Below are 19672 nucleotides of genomic sequence, written 5' to 3' on the forward strand. Positions count from 1 at the left end.
GCCACGCCGCTTGCGAGTAACCATTATAAGAATGTCTGAAGAAGTCATTGATTTGGTTTTTACTAGGAGGAAGCGACCCAATGTGAGGAATGAGAGCGAAGGGCTTCCCGATGAGGAGAAGATTCTCAGATTTATGTAGTACAATTATTGCCAAACTGTTGTCCCTTCTTTTCAGATTAAAAACATTCACCATTGAGAGACATCCACAGAGAATTTTCCTAGCATTATTTGCCATTTGTTGATATTCATTATTGCTTGCCCTTTGTGCCTCAGTATGTGGTTATCCAGACAGTTCATCTAGTAGGCCCTGTGTATCGGCCACATATTAAAAATAGCATTAACCATAGATCCTCAGCATCTATTAAGAAATGTGCTGAAATTTAGACTATTTCTAGCTGTCCTTTTTTATGTATTGTTTGGATCATAATGTAGTGGGGTACAATAGGCAAGCAACAATCAGGGAACAAAAATATATGAAATGATAGAACTCATGTCACCTGTGATAAGATTTCTGTGCCAACTCATATGCTTATGGCAATTTCATTTTTGGAGAGTGCATTATGTGCTGACTGACTTTTGACATAAAATAGCCTATTAACAGTTTCTACCATCTGCGACAGATTTTCGTCTTCCTGAATTTTATAGAGCTTTCAAAGAATCTGGAACTTAGCCTTGACTGGTCATTTCTAGGGACCTCAATCCTTTGCATGATGTCACTGTCCAAAGGGAATACAGGGAGAAGTACTACAAAAGCTTAATGCCTCTTGGCCAGAAGTATGTTGAGGTAAGGAAGGTGTTAGAACTACCACATCATGTATATTTTCCAAACCCGAGGACCTTTTAATACATTTCATAGTCATAGTTTCTGAAGTCATGGATTGACATGATTTATGCAGCTTTTACCATGGGGAGACAAGATCACAAGTGAGTCCTTGAGATTTTTCTCACCAATTGTTATATGGACCAAATTTACTTCCAGCCAATACAAGCATGATGTTTTGTATTCTGCATTCGTAGATTACTTTAAGGTATAAACTTCTCTTTGCCATACTCTCAGTTTTGATTGAAATGCATATTACTTGGGATGAAATGTGCAACAGGTACCTTGCAGTAAATAGTACCAACATTAGGAACATCATTTGCAACAGGTACCTTTCATGATGGATCTGGCCTTCCAATTATTAGATTACCTCTTGGATGAGGCATAGCCCAAAGTCAATTCTGATTAGATTCCTAGCAATCTGATCCATCTACCATTTCTAGATCGGAAATAAAAGTTTAGAGCAACGGTTCAGAAGTATCCCATAGGTTGATTGGTTAGAAACAACCAAGTGGCCCATTCTTGATGTGGTCTATCTGTTGGCCTATACGAATTGATCAACACATTGGCCTAAGTTATCAGCTCTAGGGTTGATACCATTTAGTATATTGAATTGGATGGTTACTAGAGAATGTAAGAACTGTATTATATTTTCGTCACTTGTTGTAGGTTGGAGAATGAATGATGAAGCTTGAATCCACTCACGATAAAGAGGTGTTCCAAGGGCTTTGTACACCCTATCTCTCTCTCTCTACAATGAATCTGGAGGTTTCCTCTCCTTTTTTGCCAGGGTTTTGAGAAAGAATAAGAGAAAAAGTGTCTAGGGAGGTGTTGTATCCTCAGACTTTACAGGGGAGGCAGTAGGTCAAAAGACCTCCTGAGCACTTAGGCAGAGCCCCATAACACACTATGTATCCTTTGATACTTCCACACTAAGTAAAAAAATGATTTGAAGTCCATCACACTATTCAATTGTATAGGTCTCTCCACCAGTGCTTTAAATATCGACGATATGTGCCGATATATCCCACGATATATCTTGTATCCTACCTGTGCGATATGAAATGCATAGGTAGTGCCAATATATCCTACCTATTCGATCCGCTGAGCATTTTTTTTTAAAAAATTTTGATCCTTTTTTTTTTTCATAAATCACGTTAAGTTAATGTCAAATAGTTACAATTTTATGATTCTTCATGTTTTCCATGACAAATCATGGATTTGGTGCTTCGATTTCGAGATTTGGGGGCGATGGGATAAGTCGCGAAAAATTGAGAAAAATCAAAATTTCTCAATTTCTCGCAAATCAGTTGCAATCTTTGTATCCAAACACAAAATCAAACATATAACCTGATCTAGTGATTCTTCTTTTGCTTTTGAATGTATAATTTATGTTTCCATACATGTCTTCTTACGTTTATAGATTATATGAATAGACTTTAATTATACTTGCATCAATTCAGTTGGACAATGCATTTATTAGGACCCCATACAAACGAAACCCCTATTATGTGCACTTTTTTTTTTTCTTTTTTTCTTTTTTTTTTTTGTGATGTTTTGATTTCTAAGTGTGTTCCGATGTCTTTTTCAACAATACTTGAAGTTTTGTTGAAAAATCTGACCAATTTTCCAATGTTCCCATGTTTCCCAACAACAACAATACATTATGCGATACAACCGATATATCCCATGTGATAACTGATATGTATCCGTATCCCAAGGGTGTGATACATTACGCAATAATGATGTTTAAAACATTGCTCTCCACTACAAGTTTCGTCTTGTTTTGAAATTATCCTCATTGTCCACTTTGGGGAAAAGGAATTCTATAGATCTGAACTGTTAGCTGTCCTATCACACATAAGAAAACGTCAATCAGACTTTTTCTTTAACCAAAATAGTCGATACATATAACATCCAATTTAGAAACTATAACATACGATTTGTTAGAAAAACATTCATGATGACCTGAGCCTGGATTTACATTTCTTGTAGATCTAACTTCTTGATCCCCACTTGATACTAAAAGTCCTTAAAGGTGTGGATCCCATGATGGATGCCAACGGGGCCCACCATACCACCATCTAAATCATGTATCCAAAACACCAGGTTATTAGCCATACTCTAGGCATCACCGTTTGGTCAATGAGAGCATGTGACTCAATGAACATTGGTCGTCGGATACCGACATCCAGCGATTATTCTAAACACAGTATGATTGCCTGTCACAAAGAAAATCTTAAGAGTGATTCATGTAATGCAGTTTCTTGGTCCCATCCAATGTATGCCAATAATACTGCTGTGTGAAGTAGGAAATGTCTGTTCCCTGACCAAGAAGAACCATGCCCACTATTGTGGCCTCAACATGACCTTCCCAGTTAGATGAACTAGGGTAATATTTCAGGAATATGTAGATTTTGGAGAGTCGGTTGTTTTTGAAATCGTTTCTTTATGTTCATTTCCCTAGTGTGAATGATAACCCACAAAATGTGGTTTACGTCTGTAACATTACAAGTATCACTTTGGATTTCAGTGCACAATAACAAGTAACAACAAATTAAACATGAGATTTCAATGATGCATTTTAAAACTGGTAACTTTTTACTTCAAGCTATTGTAAGAATGAAAGTGTAATGGATTTCTTACTAGCCATACGATATTTGTGGCGTCAATGACTGGTGTTTGACAAATCATAAGGTTGGAGTATTCCTTTTTCCTTTTTTTTTTTTTTTTTTTTTTGTTTTTTTTTTTGTTTTTTTTTTTTTGTTTTCTGAGTTTTGCTTAACGTAAATGCTAGTCCTTGTGAATTTCATTTAGCTACCACTTCCGAATGCCTTTATATTCTAAATTATGAGTATTATTGCCCATGACAGGCATGGCTTGAGTTGATGGACCATGCAGTAGCAGAGACAAATGCATCTCAGATTCTTCGTAACCAGGAGGCGCAACATAAATATCTAACATGGAGAGCAGAAAAGGTGCTTTGGTTTTATTTAGTTCTGTTTATATTTGTAGAATTATCTAGAAGTTAAACGAAATAGAAAAGAGAGAGAAAAAGAGAGATAGGGCTACATGCCCCTCCCTTTATCTATTAAGTTAAAAAAAAAGAAGGCAAATATCCTAAAATTCCCCTCATTAACTTACAATATAACGTGTATTTAGTGTACCTAGTAGACTAAATAAAGGGACACATGGACAACAAAGGACTAGGTGGGCCGTACCATTGAATGGCCTCTAATTTCATTCTTCCAGGTGAGTTGTTGATGGGGACATCACGTGCACGCATGCCGCCCCTTACGCACGTAGGTACGAAGGAGGGCCCCACCATCGATTTGGCTCGATGACGACGTCCAGGGAGGGCCTCCTAGTTAGAAGACGGAGTTTTGATTAAAGGAGTGAACCCGATAGTTAAGAAAAAACCATCATGGGATCTCATGATTGTGGCTCACTAGTTGGATTGATTTCATATTTTAGGTTTTGCTTATTGTTATTATTTAGAACATCATGAACGCTTTAGATTTCTTTGTTTGATTTTTATTTTAGTTCATCACCAAGTAATAGGTTGCGCACATGGCGTGAGTTTAGGGGTATAGAGCTTTCCTTATAAATAGGCACCCTTGTAGTTCTTTTGATTAAATGGAGATTAATAAAAATTGATGCGTTTTCCTGCTCCTTTCCAAGTAATGAAAACCTCTAACTACCGTGGTGCGAAGCCACATCTATCCCGATTCGCCCTTACCTTCTTCTATCCATATTTCTCCTCCTACAAGCATTGCATCTGCAAATCCATCAATAGTTGCAGCCGTTTTTCTCTCTATAGCAGATTTCCAGAATCTGGCCCTGCAGGAGGGCTGAAACTTCGGCGCAGCACCACGCACAAACCGTGCATCGGATCGAGCTGAGATTTGGGAGTTTTGGAGTCCATCCCTGGCCGACCATGGCTAAGTTGGCCTTTTTTTGAATAGTGGGCCCCACATACGTGCGGCCGTGATCACACGCACGTGCATCTGGGCCATTGTTGCTGTCCGCACACAGGAACTGTCTTCCAGTTCAAGTTTTCTTCTTATTTTACCCTCTCATATCAGCTTTTTATAAACCCTAACCCTTGATTGCATTATTCTTAATTTATTTGCCCATTTTCTCACCCTAGGGTTCCTTGAATTAAAATTGGTGAATCCCTTGGATTATGGACTGATTGTTGTGCATGTGCGGATGATTACTGCTTATCTTTGAACATCGTTTGGTTTATAATTTTAGCAGATCCAACCCTAACATGTGTAGGCCTGGACCCCCACAGATTCCCCTTAATTGAATGGTTTAGACTTTCATGTAGGATACGGAATTTGTGTAATTGTTTCTGAACTAACGTGATCTTAAGCCTGAAATCTCGCACATCATATTTGAATTTCATGTCCTGCATCAAATTTGGTATCAGAGCTTAGGGTTCTTATAGGACCAACAGATAGTTTCAACGTCAGACGGTAGGATTTAGAAGTACCTGGTTAAACGGAAGTCACGCCCAGCTTCAGACAATACGTGGCTCACTAAGGAGGAGCTTTAGAGACTTTGCCTGAAATAATGAAATCTCAAGACTTAGATGGGCCACAAACACAGGATTTGATGGGGACATCACGCGTACGCATGCTGCCTCCTACGCATGCACGTACAAAGGAGGACCCCACCGTCGATCTGGCTCAATGACGACGTCCAGGGAGGGCTTCCTAGTTAGAAGACAGTTTTGATTCAAAGAGTGGGCCCGATAGTGAAGAAAAGCCCATCATGGGATCTCATGATCGTGGCCCACTAGTCGGATTGATTTCATATTTTAAGTTTTTCTTATTGTTATTATTTAGAACATCATGAACGCTATAGATTTCTTTGTTTGATTTTTATTTTAGTTTACTTCATCGCCAAGTAATAGGTTGCGCACATGGCGCGAGTTTAGGAGTATGGGGTTTTCCCTATAAATAAGACCCTTTGTAGTTCTTTCAATTCAATGAAGATTAATAAAAATTGCTGCGTTTTCCTGCTCCTTTCCGAGTTATGAAAACCTAATTGGGTGCGAAGTCCTCCCTTCTTCGAATGACTAACTACCGTGGTGCGAAGCCACATCTATAGTAATTCGCCCCACCTTCTTCCATCCATATTTCTCTTTTCCTACAAGCATTCCATATGCAAATCCATAAATAGTTGCAGCCGTTTTTCTCTCTATAGCAGATTTCCAGAATCTGGCCCTCCAGGAGGGCTGAAACTTCGGCGGAACACAATGCACAAGCCGTGCGTCTAAATGAGCTGAGATTTGGGAGTTTTGGAGTTCATCCCTGGCCGACCAGGGCCAAGGTGGCCTTTTTCTGAATAGTGGGCCCCACACACGTGCGGCCATGATCACATGCACGTGTGTCTGGGCCATTGTTGCTGTCCGCACGCTGGAATTGTCTTCTGGTTCAGGTTTTCTTCTTATTTTACCCTCTCATACCAGTTTTTCATAAACTCTAACCCTACATTGCATTATCCTCAGTTTATTTGCTCCTTTTCTCACCCTAGGGTTCCTTGGATTGAAATTGGTGAATCCCTTGGATTAGGGACTGATTGCTGTGCATGTGTGAATGATTACTGCATATCTTTGAGCATCGTTTGGTTTATAATTTTAACAGATCCAGCCCTAACATGTGTAGGCTTGGACCCGCATAGATTCCCCTTAATTAAACGGTTTGGACTTTCATGTAGGATATGGAATTTGTGTAATTGTTTCTGAACTAACGTGATCTTAAGCCTGAAATCTCGCACATCATATTTGAATCTCATGTCCTGCATCAAATTTGGTATCAGAGCTTAGGGTTCTTATAGGACCAACAGATAGTTTCAATGTTGGACGGCAGGATTTAGAAGTACTTGGTTAAATGGAAGTCACGCCCAGCTTCAGACAGTACGTGGCTCATTGAGGAGCTTCAGAGACTTGATCCTGACATCCTGGAGCAGTTTAGGAGTTTTATTTCGCTAGTGGCGAAATCTTCGCAGCCGGGGAGAATTGACGGGGACATCACGCGCACGCACGCCGCCCCCTATGCACGCACGTACGAATGAAGGCTCCATTGTCAATCTGGCTCGATGACGATGTCCAGGGAGGGCCTCCTAGTTAGAAGACGGAGTTTTAATTCAAAGAGTGGGCTCGATAGTCAAGAAAATCCCATCACGGGATCTCATGATCGTGGCCCACTAGTCGAATTGATTTCATATTTTAAGTTTTGCTTATTGTTATTATTTAGAACATCATGAACGCTTTAGATTTCTTTGTTTGATTTTTATTTTAATTTACTTCATCGCCAAGTAATAGGTTACGCACACGGCATGAGTTTAGGAGCATAGGGTTTTCCCTATAAATAGGCACACTTTGTATTTCTTTCGATTCAATGGAGATTAATAAAAATTGTTGCGTTTTTCTGCTCCTTTCTGAGTTATGAAAACCTAATTGGGTGCGAAGCCCTCCCTTCTTCGAATGACTAACTACCGTGGTGCGAAGCCACATCTATAGCGATTCGCCCTCACCTTCTTCCATCCATATTTCTCTTCTTTTACAAGCATTCTATCTACAAATCCATCAATAGCTGTAGCCGTTTTTCTTCTCCACAACAGATTATCAGAATCTGGCTTTGCAGGAGGGCTGAAACTTCGGCGGATCACCACACATAAACCGTGCATCGGATCAAGCTGAGATTTGGGGCTTTTAGAGTCCATCCCTGGCCGACTTTAGCCAAGGTGACCTTTTTCTAAATAGTGGGCCCCACACACGTGCGGTCGTGATCACACACATGTGCATCTGGGCCATTGTTGCTGTCCGCACATGGGAACTGTCTTTTGGTTCAGGTTTTCTTCTTATTTTACCTTCTCATACCAGTTTTTCATAAACCCTAACCCTAGATCGTATTATCCTTAATTTATTTGCCCATTTTCTCACCCTAGGGTTCCTTGAATTGAAATTGGTGAATCCCTTGGATTAGAGACTGATTGTTGTGCATGTGTGGATGATTACTGCTTATCTTTGAGCATCATTTGGTTTATAATTTTAACAGATCCAACCCTAACATGTGTAGGCCTGGACCCGCATAGATTCTCCTTAATTGAATGGTTTGGACTTTCATGTGGGATATGGAATTTGTGTAATTCTTTCTGAACAAACGTGATCTTAAGCCTGAAATCTTGCACATCATATTTGAATTTCATGTCCTGCATCAGTTGTACAGTAGTATGGCCCACACCCATAATCATTTAGACTAAGGTATTCCATATCAATAACGGTGGCCATAACGATCACTACCATTACTGATACGGGTATCGGCTGTAATGACTGATATGAGGGCGTAATGACCTTTACGACCCCCCGTAACGGTTGGAAAAAATTTTGCCTGAAAATTTCTGAAAAATAATAATAATATAGAAAATCTAGAATAATGCAAATATTTCAAATATGTATTCATTTTTTGTTTTGAACATATTTATGATAACGTAACGGTCCACTCTTTGGTGAGAGTGTTGTATCGGGCTCTCTGGTGAATTTATGAATATGGTTATATGTTTCTATTGTTTACACATCACAATCAAGCATTGAAACTAGAATTTTATTTATTTATTTATTTGAGTTTTGAAAAAACATACTGCTTATCTTTGTGCATCGTTTGGTTTATAATTTTAACAGATCCGGGCCTAACATGTGTAGGCCTAGACCCGCATAGATTCCCCTTAATTGAATGGTTTGGACTTTCATGTTGGATATGGAATTTGTGTAATTGTTTTTGAACTAACGTGATCTTAAGCCTAAAATCTCGCACATCATATTTGAATTTCATGTCCTGCATCTGTTGTACAGTAGTACGACCCACACCCATAATCATTACGACTAAGGTATTCCATATCAATAATGGTGGCCATAACGATCACTACCATTACTGATACGGGTATCGGCCGTAACGGTTGATACGAGGGCGTAATGACCTTTACGACCCCCCGTAACGGTTGGAAAAAATTTTGCCTGAAAATTTCTAAAAAATAATAATAATATAGAAAATCTAGGATAATGCAAATATTTCAAATATGTATTCATTTTTTTTTTGAACATATTTAGGGTAGTGTAACGGTCCACTCTTTGGCGAGAGTGTGGTATCGGGCTCTCTGGTGAATGGTTATATGTTTCTAATGTTTACACATCACAATCAAGCATTAGAACTAGAATTTTTTATTTTTTATTTTTTATTTTTTTTGGGGGGGGGGGTAATTTTTTTAAAAAATAGTCCTCGGAGCTTCTATTCGCTTAAATAGTTATGAGGAAGAACATCCTTGCCAGTCCCTTTGCAGCCGTGATCGGGAGAATGAGGCGGCCTATCTTCTTCTTTTGTTCGTCCGTCGAAGGCCTTGGATGGAATGAGTGAGGGTTTCAGCTTCTCAAGCGAGTTCTTACCGTTTCTGCTAGGGCAGGAAACGAAGCCATTAATGAACTGAGCTACTACTACTTGCATCATTGCAACAGATCTTCGTCACTCGAGAAAAGCAAGCAGAGAGAGAGAGAGAGAGAGAGAGAGAGAGTTTACTATGAGCGCAAGAAGGGAAGGAAGACAGAGAAGGATCTATAGGAATTCGAACAGGCACACCATTAGTCTGCTTATGCTAAGATCGGTCAGCCAACTGAGTGACATTGATCGTTAGATTTTTTTTACTGCGATATTTAAAGAACTTGTTTCTAGGTTTTGTTGGTTGTTTTGTACCCTGATTTTTCTAATTTCTATCGATTTTTTCCCCTCATTGGTTTTAAATTAGACTGACTTTGAAGTAGATGACCTATTTGGACAAGCTTAGTGTTTTCCCGTGATCTTTATCCACCTGATACTTGTTGAAAAAAAATTAAAGAGGGAGGGATGAGAGGGAAAAATTTTAATTTAAATTTTGAATTTTTTTTTTTTTTTGAAAAACTAGAGGGCTGGGCCAGGCTGATGGGCTTTTGGACAGCTATGTCCAAGCTTGACCCGCTTGAGAAACATGCTTTGCTTTTAAGCTCAATCCTGGCCCTCGGACCTGATACTCCAGCCCAAGCCCGTCTGGCTAGCCCAACCCATTGACAACTAGAGAAGGCCTCAATGTAATCAATGCCGAGAATCCGAGTACATCCCTTAGCAACTATGCGAGCATCCAATCGTTCAATTGCATCATTAGGCTAAAATTTAATGGTACACACCCACCGACAACCAACAATACGTTTACCGGTTGGAAGACTAGTTAGCTCCCAAATGAGGTGGAGGGAGGAGGGAGACTTCTCTCGTTCTTCTCTTCTTCTCCTTTTCTTCTTTCACCTTTTTTGTTTCTTTCCCACTCTAATGTCCAAAGGGGAGGGGTGGTTGTCCAAGGCCATCTCACTGTAACCCTTCTAGGTCGGGATCTATTTATAAATAGGAATTAGAGTTTTAGAGCTATTGTGCTCCCCATCACTATAGACTTTGGTATATGCCCTACACCATTAAAAAAAATAAAAGTTTCCAAGCTTGCATTATCCATTCACCCAAATTGACCTAATCCCTCCACTAACTAGTGGCATCAACTATGAACTAAAATCTCATTTCCGTTTCAGAGGCGGAGTATAAAATATCAACCATTGGATATCCATCAAGTGTGATAAGACACTTTTAATGGTTAAAGTAAAAGATCAACAATTAAAAACCTTCAACATTTAAAACCTTTTTAGCGTCGGCCCCCGTTATAGAAGCACTTGATGGATGGTTTGATCACCAAACCACAAAAAAATTCCTCAAGGTATGCAGTGGATCCCATTTTAGAACACGTGGGCTCCTTATATCCAAACGCATGCACCCAACCACACCCATATGTCAGTCACTATATAACCATGCAGGGTGAGCCAAAGCACACAACATAAGGACCATGAAGTCCCGACACATCCTCAGGTCTAGGGACTAGTTAAAGCTGGTACATGATCAAGTCAATCCGATCTGGGCATGGATCTCCCGGTTCGGAGACAATGCAATCCTCCAATGCAAATGCTCAGCTAGTTCCAAACACATGAACCTGAGCACTGTGGCCACTCACACTCCTTTGTAGGGTGGGGCCTAGGCAGCAACATCTCGTTGAGCCTGATGGTTGAGACATTTTATCCTTGTCATTGGCTTCCTCATACAGGATGACCAATATACATTTAACGGATTGCCCATGGTCATAGAATTTAGGGCACTGAGATTCATGGAACACTACTCTTCCATGGCTAGTAGCCAGTGTATCCAAACTCACATTCCCCAAAGACAACCAAAGGAAACCCTCTCTTTGACCCATAAAACCACAGATAGTTGAGGCTTCCCACATGCTATGGCATCAAGATGCAAACCAAACAAATATGGTCATTAATATACTTGATTATCAGAATCATTATTGGCTTTCCAAGGCGCACTACACCCACAATGTCACCCTAGAAACACCTTGGGTGCAATGCCAATGCCCTTTTTGGGTGGCACGCAAAAAATAGGTTTGACGAGTTCTCTGATAGTTTGTACCCTGAGCCATATAGCTGCTGGGCAGTAGAGAAGAATATTGGCAATAGTCAGCATTGAATGGAGAAAATACCACCAATCAGACAGAGTAGATGTCATTCCGTGCTATTTTTAGAGAGTGGGCCAGTGAAAATGGTAACCCAGCCTGTTTGTGTTGCGCGCAGGTAAAATCCATGTGTTTTGCACAGGGTAGAAAAGCTCATGGGTCTTAATGCATGGCTTAGTGGTAGACGCACTGTGTTTCAACCCTGAAGTCATGGGTTCGAGTGCCCATGTGGGGGGTGTGTGGGTGGGTGTGTTAAAAAAAGAAAAAGAAAATAAGAACTTGAATACCAAAATTTAGACAATTGTGCCACTTGAAATTGAAATTAAGAAAAATAAAAACCAACTACTTTTAGTATTCTTCAAAACCGTATCAATTTAGTCCTAAATATACTCTTCATTTTTTTACTTTTCTCTTTTTTCTTCCGTCTATGCACTCTGACATAGCTCTTTCTAGTACTGAGGAGCATGGGTTACATACCTCCCTTAATATCGATTTTTAATTTGCATTGATTGGTAAAGCAGGATCCAGGTCATCCAATCCTGACACGGTTGATTGGAGATGCTCTTGCGAAGGTATTTCAATAAGATTTTGAAGGCATTTTCTGATTGCTAGATGCCTGGTGTCTTTCTGTTTCTTCATGGGGTCTATGTTGTTGCATGTGTAGGATTTAGTGAGGAACTTCCTCTTCAATGGGGTTGCAACACTGGGTAGCAAGTCCTTTTTAGACTACTTCCCTGAATATCGATGTGAGGATGGGACAATAAACAAGAGGCGCAGCATGATCGGAAAGTCTTTTGAAACTCGCCCCTGGGATGCAAGTGGAGAATACATCGGAAACGAACTTTAGGTGACTGATTCTATCCTATACCCAAGTAGTATCTATATGAGGCAACATAAGTGCTCGGTCTGACTGAACAGTGTTATTGTGCGGGCCAGCCTTCTGTGCAGATGAGACCCATCTTTCTATCATCCAGACTGTTGATCTGATGGGCCCTGCCATGAAGGCAATGCTATGGAAAAGTTGTGTTGTTGGCCTGCAAATGGATGGTTTGGAAAAATAAAATAAAATGCAACCAATGGTCTACATGCAACCAAGAAAACATCCACCACCAATTGACTTTGGATTGTTTGGAAGAGATTTTAGTCAGTTGCCCATTGATGGTGGGGCCCACCAGATGAATGATGAACACTGGAATGTGGGTTGTCTGGAAGAAATTCTGACCTAAACAAATGCACCATCAGTTTGGGTTGAGCATTGAATATTACCTCCCGGACCAAATCCTTGCTCTCTCTGTTTTTTTTTTTTTTGATGAATTATGTGTTAGCTTCCTTTCTGACCCAAATGTATTTAGAACAGCTTTGGTTGGTTATCTTTTAAATCTTTTCATGCTGTTAGAGAACCATGTCGCTGGCTGTCACCCATTAAGTTTAGAAAAGAAAAAGGATTTATTAGTTAATTATTTATTATGATATGATGATTTGGCTATTTCCTGGTTGTTGATGTGCATGGTTTGACGCATGTTAGCAGCCTGTGGTGATTTCTCATGGCATGGTTGGGGGCATCTTACGGAGCAAAATCCTGAGGTGATTTTGCATGCTGCCACTCTTTCGGTGGTGATTTCTTGTTTCATGTTCGTGTAAGGATTTGGACTGAGCTTGTGTATGGTTTTCTAGAGCTACTTAGAGGATGAAAAGGATTGCGCATACTCGCAAGGAAATATATGATATTTGATCGTGCCCACAACATTACATGTGGTGCTCCAAAACACTGGCATATGGTGGAACCTGTCCTAAATGGAGGGATGTTAGATGGGAGATGCACACATCCTCTGTATGTTCTTTAAAAGTCCTAGCATTTAGGTGGCTAGAGTTAGCCAGTATGGGAGTGTTAGTGGTTAAAAATTCACAAATAACAGTGTACGCACATCTCTGCTACTGGGAAAATCAACAACAAAAGACCTTTGCTTTTAATCCAGACTGTTCAAAAGCTTCAGATAATCATAAATTATCTTCAAGCAAGTTTACCCAATTTGAATTCACAGAAGGTCATTTTGAAGGCTACATTGCTGATATAGTCAATCTGACGGCAAGGACCACACAAAGTCATGTGAAGATTTTCAATGGTACATGTCGCTTGAAAACAACATAGCAAGTCATTGGAAGTTCCAAATCAACTATGAGCAACCGGGTCATTCTTCTGGTCCAGATCTGCGAATAAGGATTTATAATAGTCATTTGATGTGATAAATGGCTCCTAAAAGCCTTGGAAGAGTGTTCACAGCCTGGTAGCCCAACCCATGCTGGGTTGCAACAGATAACTTTCTAAGGTTGCATGACTTCAATGCCAACGGCGCATGATCTCAAGAAAATGTTCATATCTCCCTCAATACATTTATAATTGAGTGATCTTGAGCCTATTCAAAGCATCATTTCACAAGCTTTCAAATGACACCAAAGCCACTTCATTTGGAAATCATTTAATCCGTCAGAAGTGGGCTGAAAGTCTTAGGTCATGCGACCCACTGCATAAAGCTTCAATAAATCCTCTCTCTCTCTCTCTACACATGCACCCATGCACATGTACATTATATTTGCACTATCTTGGACTTGTTGGAAAGCTAACTTGACAAGCTTTCAAATGAAATCAAAATTCTCCATATTTGGATACCATTTGATCCATCAAAAGTGGGCCCAAAGTATCAGGCCATGCAACCAATGCTGCTCGCTCGGCAAAATGCTCTTGTTACTTCTCGTAAAGCCTTTGGAACTTAAAAATGCCTATTTGGGGATGAAGATCCGACTATGTTACTCTCCAAAATGGCCTCGCAAAAGGGCCAAAAGCTCTAAAAAAACACTCCAGGTAAATCAATTGAATGCGACATAAAGTTATCTTGAGGACTGCAATCCCTAAGGGCCCATTTGCATCATAAGTTGTTTAAGATAAGTTACTTATGCCACAAGTAACTTGTCTTAGTTTCTACTTACTAAGAAGATAAGTATATTTGCTAAACAACCTACTTATCAACTTCCTTCTCCTCTCTTTCGTCTCTCCTGATGCCTCTCTTCAGCAACTTATGAAAAGTAGAAAAGTTTTTTTAAAAAAATAACTGAAGTGATTAAGTACTTTTAAGTAAGAAAGTTATTTATAACTAATCACGAACCAACCTTATCTGAAATAAGTTACTTATCTACTATTGTGAGTGGAAAAAGTAACATATTTGGTGGTATCCAAACAGGCCTTAAGAAACTCTCCTCCGGACAAAAACTTAAAATTCTAGGGCTGAAATCTCCCAGGGTTTCACAACCTGATTGAGTTGCCCACAACTTGCTTGCTTGATAAAAATGATGTTGGCACAAAGTCTGGGTCATGCAAGCTGGTGATAAGTGTTTGAAAGATTGGCCAAAACCTCCCTGTTTGGTGTCGGAATTGCCTAATCTTGGTCTTATCGGCAAACTAATTCAATAAGCTTTTAAATGATTCTAGTTTCATGATTTTTTTATATCGATTGATGCCCAAAGCAGAATTCTAAGTGGATTTTTATATGACAATATGTTCTTATCCTTCTGTATGTGTCCACAAAATTTTCCTTAACTTTCTCATTCGGCATTAGAATTGTGATCTTGAACTCCTTGGAAAGCTAATAAAATAATAATAATAATAATAAAATCAAATTTCTACTTTGATAATTTTCAGACATCAATTAATACCACAAAAGTGGGCTGCAAGTATTCGGCTAAAGCACCGAACAAATGGTTTAGCTGTAGGGCCTACCGGCATGATGTGAAGTCATATGGATTGGTTTGACCATCCCAGTGGCACGTAGAATTTGGTGAAGCTGCATGTTATGTGATCTAAAGGTCATATAGATTGGTTTGAATTCTAGTTGAGTCAAATGCAAGTGATGATGAACTCATAGATGGAAAAAAGAAGAAAAAAAAACCCCATGGTGTAGCTTAAAATCAATAGAGGAACAAGATCATATGAAACTAGAAAAATGGTCAAAACATCAAAGTTAAGCTGAAGATCTTGCATTTGTGGTATACCAACTCTTGCCCTAAACTATATGGGCCCTTGTGGCTTATCATATCCAAGTCATCTCACATGATCTAGTCAAGCTAATGCCGCGCGAAAACAACATAACCACATTGCCTGTGTGAACCTCCCTTTGCTGCAAGTTTTAGTTTCCAGTCTGAAAATTATGAAGCAACGAAGGCCATCGGTCAGATTTTTCAACCAAATGGGGTCAAGTAATATCAGTACATTTACATTTGTAGGCTCTTTTAAATCCTCAAATCTTGCCATCTCCAAGATATTGGGCACATGCGCACAACGTGGCATATTACATTTGGGTTAGAACTGAATTACAAAGCAGAGCGCAGAAATCGGCTGCCTGCTCAAGTCAACTCCACAAGAAAAAGGTGTTCCATTCATTAACTGGCCCACACACATACTCTTTTTTTTTTTCACACGCACTCACACACCCCGTACACCCGCGCACTCACACCACAATGGGTGCTCCAACCCATGACCTTATGTTGAAACTCTTGTCAGTCGACCATACAACGAATATAATCTGTTGGTCATCTTTTGCAACTACCAATTTTTCTCTTAAATGTGACCCTCCTTTTTTTGACTACAATGCCGATAGTATTTTATTTCATCAAATATCAAATTATTGTTAACATTGCATGCCAACATCATCTACAAGATCAAAGACGGCTCACCAAGATGTGATATGATGCCTAGAGTAAAAAAATCTTAAAACTTCTACAATATTAGCTTATAAAGACTTGAACAGATGAAGTTGTCCCGGTGCAGAATAGTTTCTGATAAAAAGATGCACGAGCCACCTAAATCCAGCCAATTTATGATGCTAGCTTTGGAATAACATGTTGGACATGGGACCTGGGGTGCACTTGTGGGCAACCACTTACGGGTGGGTCCCACATATCTTTTTCCATTACTTTTCTCTTCGGGACTTTGTTTAAAATTTTCAAAATTTAAAGTTGATTTTCAATGAGAGAGATAAGGAATAGGTTGGATTAGATAGGGATAATCCTCAAACTTATCTCTCATTCTGTAAATATAGGGAAATACCCAATGAATCTCAATGAAAATAGAGGAATAGTGAGTTTGTCTCCGTCTGGGCTGCCTTACATGATCGAAGTCATAGATCACAATCTGAGGTCATCTTAACCGTAGTATTAGAAGGTGATCAGATCTCTCTGTTTCCATAGTGGTTAGGTAGACCTCTAGACGTACTATCATCTTCAACTTTTGTGAATATTAGTAGACTATCGGATCTTGCAGGCCCACTCTTCCAGGCTGTCTTCCAATGGCACCAGAGTGATTCAATGACTGATCTTCAATTTAATGTGAATGGATCAAATTGAGGTAAGTAGATTTTTATCATTAAATCTAAAATTTTATTATTTTATTAAATATAGGACCTGTGGCTTTTTCCTTAATCCTTGTTTTTGGTAAATTATGTTTCTTTATGTTAACATGGAAAAGAGGATTAATAGAAAATGAATTATGATTAATGATATCAAAATGAGAGATTAATAAAAAAGAGAGAAATATCATAATCTCTCCTCCGATTAGAAATATTGAGGATTTGAGATAGAGAATGAGGAGAAAGGAAACGAAAATCCTGAGTAGAAAGGAACAAAAATTGAAGAAGTATGAATATTTTTAAACTTGAGAAATTAAGGGGGAGGCAGACGTTGCCAGCAGCCATGAACCGCCACTAGTAGTAGCATTAGCCGCCGCCACTAGGAGTGGCAACTGTCTGTTGCCGCTGAAAGCAGCACCCATTTTATTGTTTTCTTGTAAATTAGCTGGCCTAAAAATTAATTCATGATTAGGTGTTGTCCAAGGCGTCTAATTACAAGTGGGTCCAAATTTTAGCACGGGACCATTAACACCTTTAAATGGCCTTTAAAAAAATAAATAAATTTATGGTCTTTGTGATACCTTATAACTCCATGCATTGTGCCAAAATTGGGGGACCATTATAAGCTATTTATAAGTGGTTAGACAACCCATATGGGCCCCACATTTATGCACATTGAAATGGGCCGGATTACAAACCCAAATCACTTCTCTTTAGGAGTAAGTATACCTTGTTAAGGGCCCTTTAATTGGCCATTTGTGGGCAGATTTAGACTGAGTGTTAGGAAGTAACTTGAGATTTTTCAACGAGATTTAACAGATGGTGCGGTCCATTTTTGTGCTTAATCGTTCATATATCTCATGATGATATATATATATATATATATATATATATATATATATATATATATATATATAATGACATAAAATAATAAGATTTTGGATTTAGTAAATCGTAGTTATGGTTTTTTATTTTGTGATCATGTCCATATGTATGTGATGTCAAGTGTGCCACACATTTTTTAACACAATGACCAAAATGTGTAATCCCATGTGTCCCTTTGATTATCAAATGTATGTGTGCATGCATTATTGCACATATGCATGCATGGGAATGTAGATCCTGCTCTATATCCATCTAATAACTATAGATCATGGCTCCACTAGTGATCAGAACTATTATTAACCATGATGATCAACGTGGATATATCATCAACTGTGATCATTAACGGTGAAGATCAGATCCATTACGAATGGAAATGAACAATGGTGATAATCGATTTTTTAATTCATCTTAGCACTTGTTTTCAATAAATTTTATGATATGTTTAGATCAACACCTCATTTTCATTAGAAAATAGAAAACTTAGTGATGTGATTATCCCTTTTAAATAAATGTTGTCTATAATTTGAGAAAGAGCTCGTCTCTTCCACCAAATGATGCATACACCTGTAATAGAGGATTACAAGTTATACAAATAGATTGTCATAAAAGCATAGAAATTAATTGATTTGCATTGCCCATTTGGGTATGTGGACTTCCAGATCCCACCTAATATAGATTGATTACTTTTATAACTTAAAATTTTGAACATCAAATTAAAATACTGATGATTAGTGTCAATACCTTCAATCATAGCTAAGTAGTGATACTTTATGCAATATAGAGATGTCACCAAGACGTTAATCGTTGAACAACTTAAGAGTTAATAGTTTGACGGCAACAACTATGAAGATTTGTCTCGTGCTGTGAGATGCATTTTAGACGAGAACAACATTTTGCATACTCTTGATGAAGTTCGAGGAGAACCAATAATAGTTGGGAATAAAGATTTAGCAAAATATAAAGCCACAATGAACCACTACAACAAGTGACGTAAACAAATTGTTCAGCTAGTGATGTCATGATTTGCATCATGCATAAGGAGCTCATACCTACATATGAGGTGCATGAGACCGCTAAAGGGGATTTGGGGTGCATTAACTAATGTCTATGCATAAAAGTCAGATGTACGAGTTTGGACAATGGAACTATAGTTCTAGGAGTATAGAATGCCAGTCAGTTGCCCCATTAAGGACCATATCCATAAGATGGAGCAGATAATATGTGTCCTTAGGAACATAGGCTGCAAATAGACCAAAAATTAAAAGATAACCATAAAGCACCATTCCTTACCCAAATTGTGGGCCTCGATCGAAAGGATTCTGAACCATATTGATTCTATCACTACGTTCAAAGAAGTTTGCGGCCACCGAAATGAGAGGTTGAAATGAATACAATTCAACCAAATATAAGAAAAGCCTTTACAATAGAGACTCACATATGGAAAGCTAACAGGAGTTAGTTTAAAAATTGCAAGCAAGCGAAGAAAAATGACAAAAAATAAAAACATGTGACATCTCTTAATCCCAAGAAGGGGAAAGGAAAGAAGAATCCGAGACAGTCTAACTTGATTTGATTTGTCTGCGAAAACTCTGGCCGCTATGGTTGTCAATGCACCAATAAAAATATGGTAATTCCTAAGTCACCAGATACTTTATTTGCAGACGTTTGTTCTGAAATTCTTTACGTTGATATCCTATCTAATGAGTGAATTTTAGATTCAAGCGCAACAAAGAATGTGACCCGAGATCGTTAAGGACTCGAGAAATTCTGCTTTGTAGCCATGGGGAGTTATAAGGTGTATATAGGGAATAGTGTTGTCGAAGACATGCTAGGATTGACGTATACCATCTTCGTACGCGTAGGGTGGATAATAATCCTCCATGATACTCTTTTTACACTAAGCATGTGTTAGAGTTTAATTTCTATTTTTAAATTGTCATTTGATGGTTTTGATATTTATTTTTTCGAAACAAGAGTTTCATTA

At 38.8% G+C, this 19672-nt stretch overlaps 1 protein-coding gene across 5 annotated transcripts in view; it reads left to right on the top strand.

Moving 5' to 3' along the window:
* Positions 1-12895, top strand: part of LOC131226777 (phytochromobilin:ferredoxin oxidoreductase, chloroplastic) — a 42277-nt gene extending 29382 nt beyond the window's left edge. For 2 of the 5 annotated variants that reach the window (XM_058222504.1, XM_058222500.1), the window contains 5 exons: positions 691-784; positions 897-1028; positions 3694-3798; positions 11926-11979; positions 12072-12895. In XM_058222504.1, coding sequence (XP_058078487.1) covers positions 691-784; positions 897-1028; positions 3694-3798; positions 11926-11979; positions 12072-12254 — 568 coding nt within the window. In that variant the 3' untranslated portion in view covers positions 12255-12895. The remainder of the gene's footprint in view (positions 1-690; positions 785-896; positions 1029-3693; positions 3799-11925; positions 11980-12071) is intronic. The other 3 variants (XM_058222501.1, XM_058222502.1, XM_058222503.1) reach the window with 3 other exon arrangements.
* The last annotated feature ends 6777 nt before the right edge of the window (positions 12896-19672 follow it).

Source organism: Magnolia sinica, chromosome 15 (genome assembly GCF_029962835.1).
Source record: "Magnolia sinica isolate HGM2019 chromosome 15, MsV1, whole genome shotgun sequence".
NCBI lineage: Eukaryota > Viridiplantae > Streptophyta > Magnoliopsida > Magnoliales > Magnoliaceae > Magnolia > Magnolia sinica.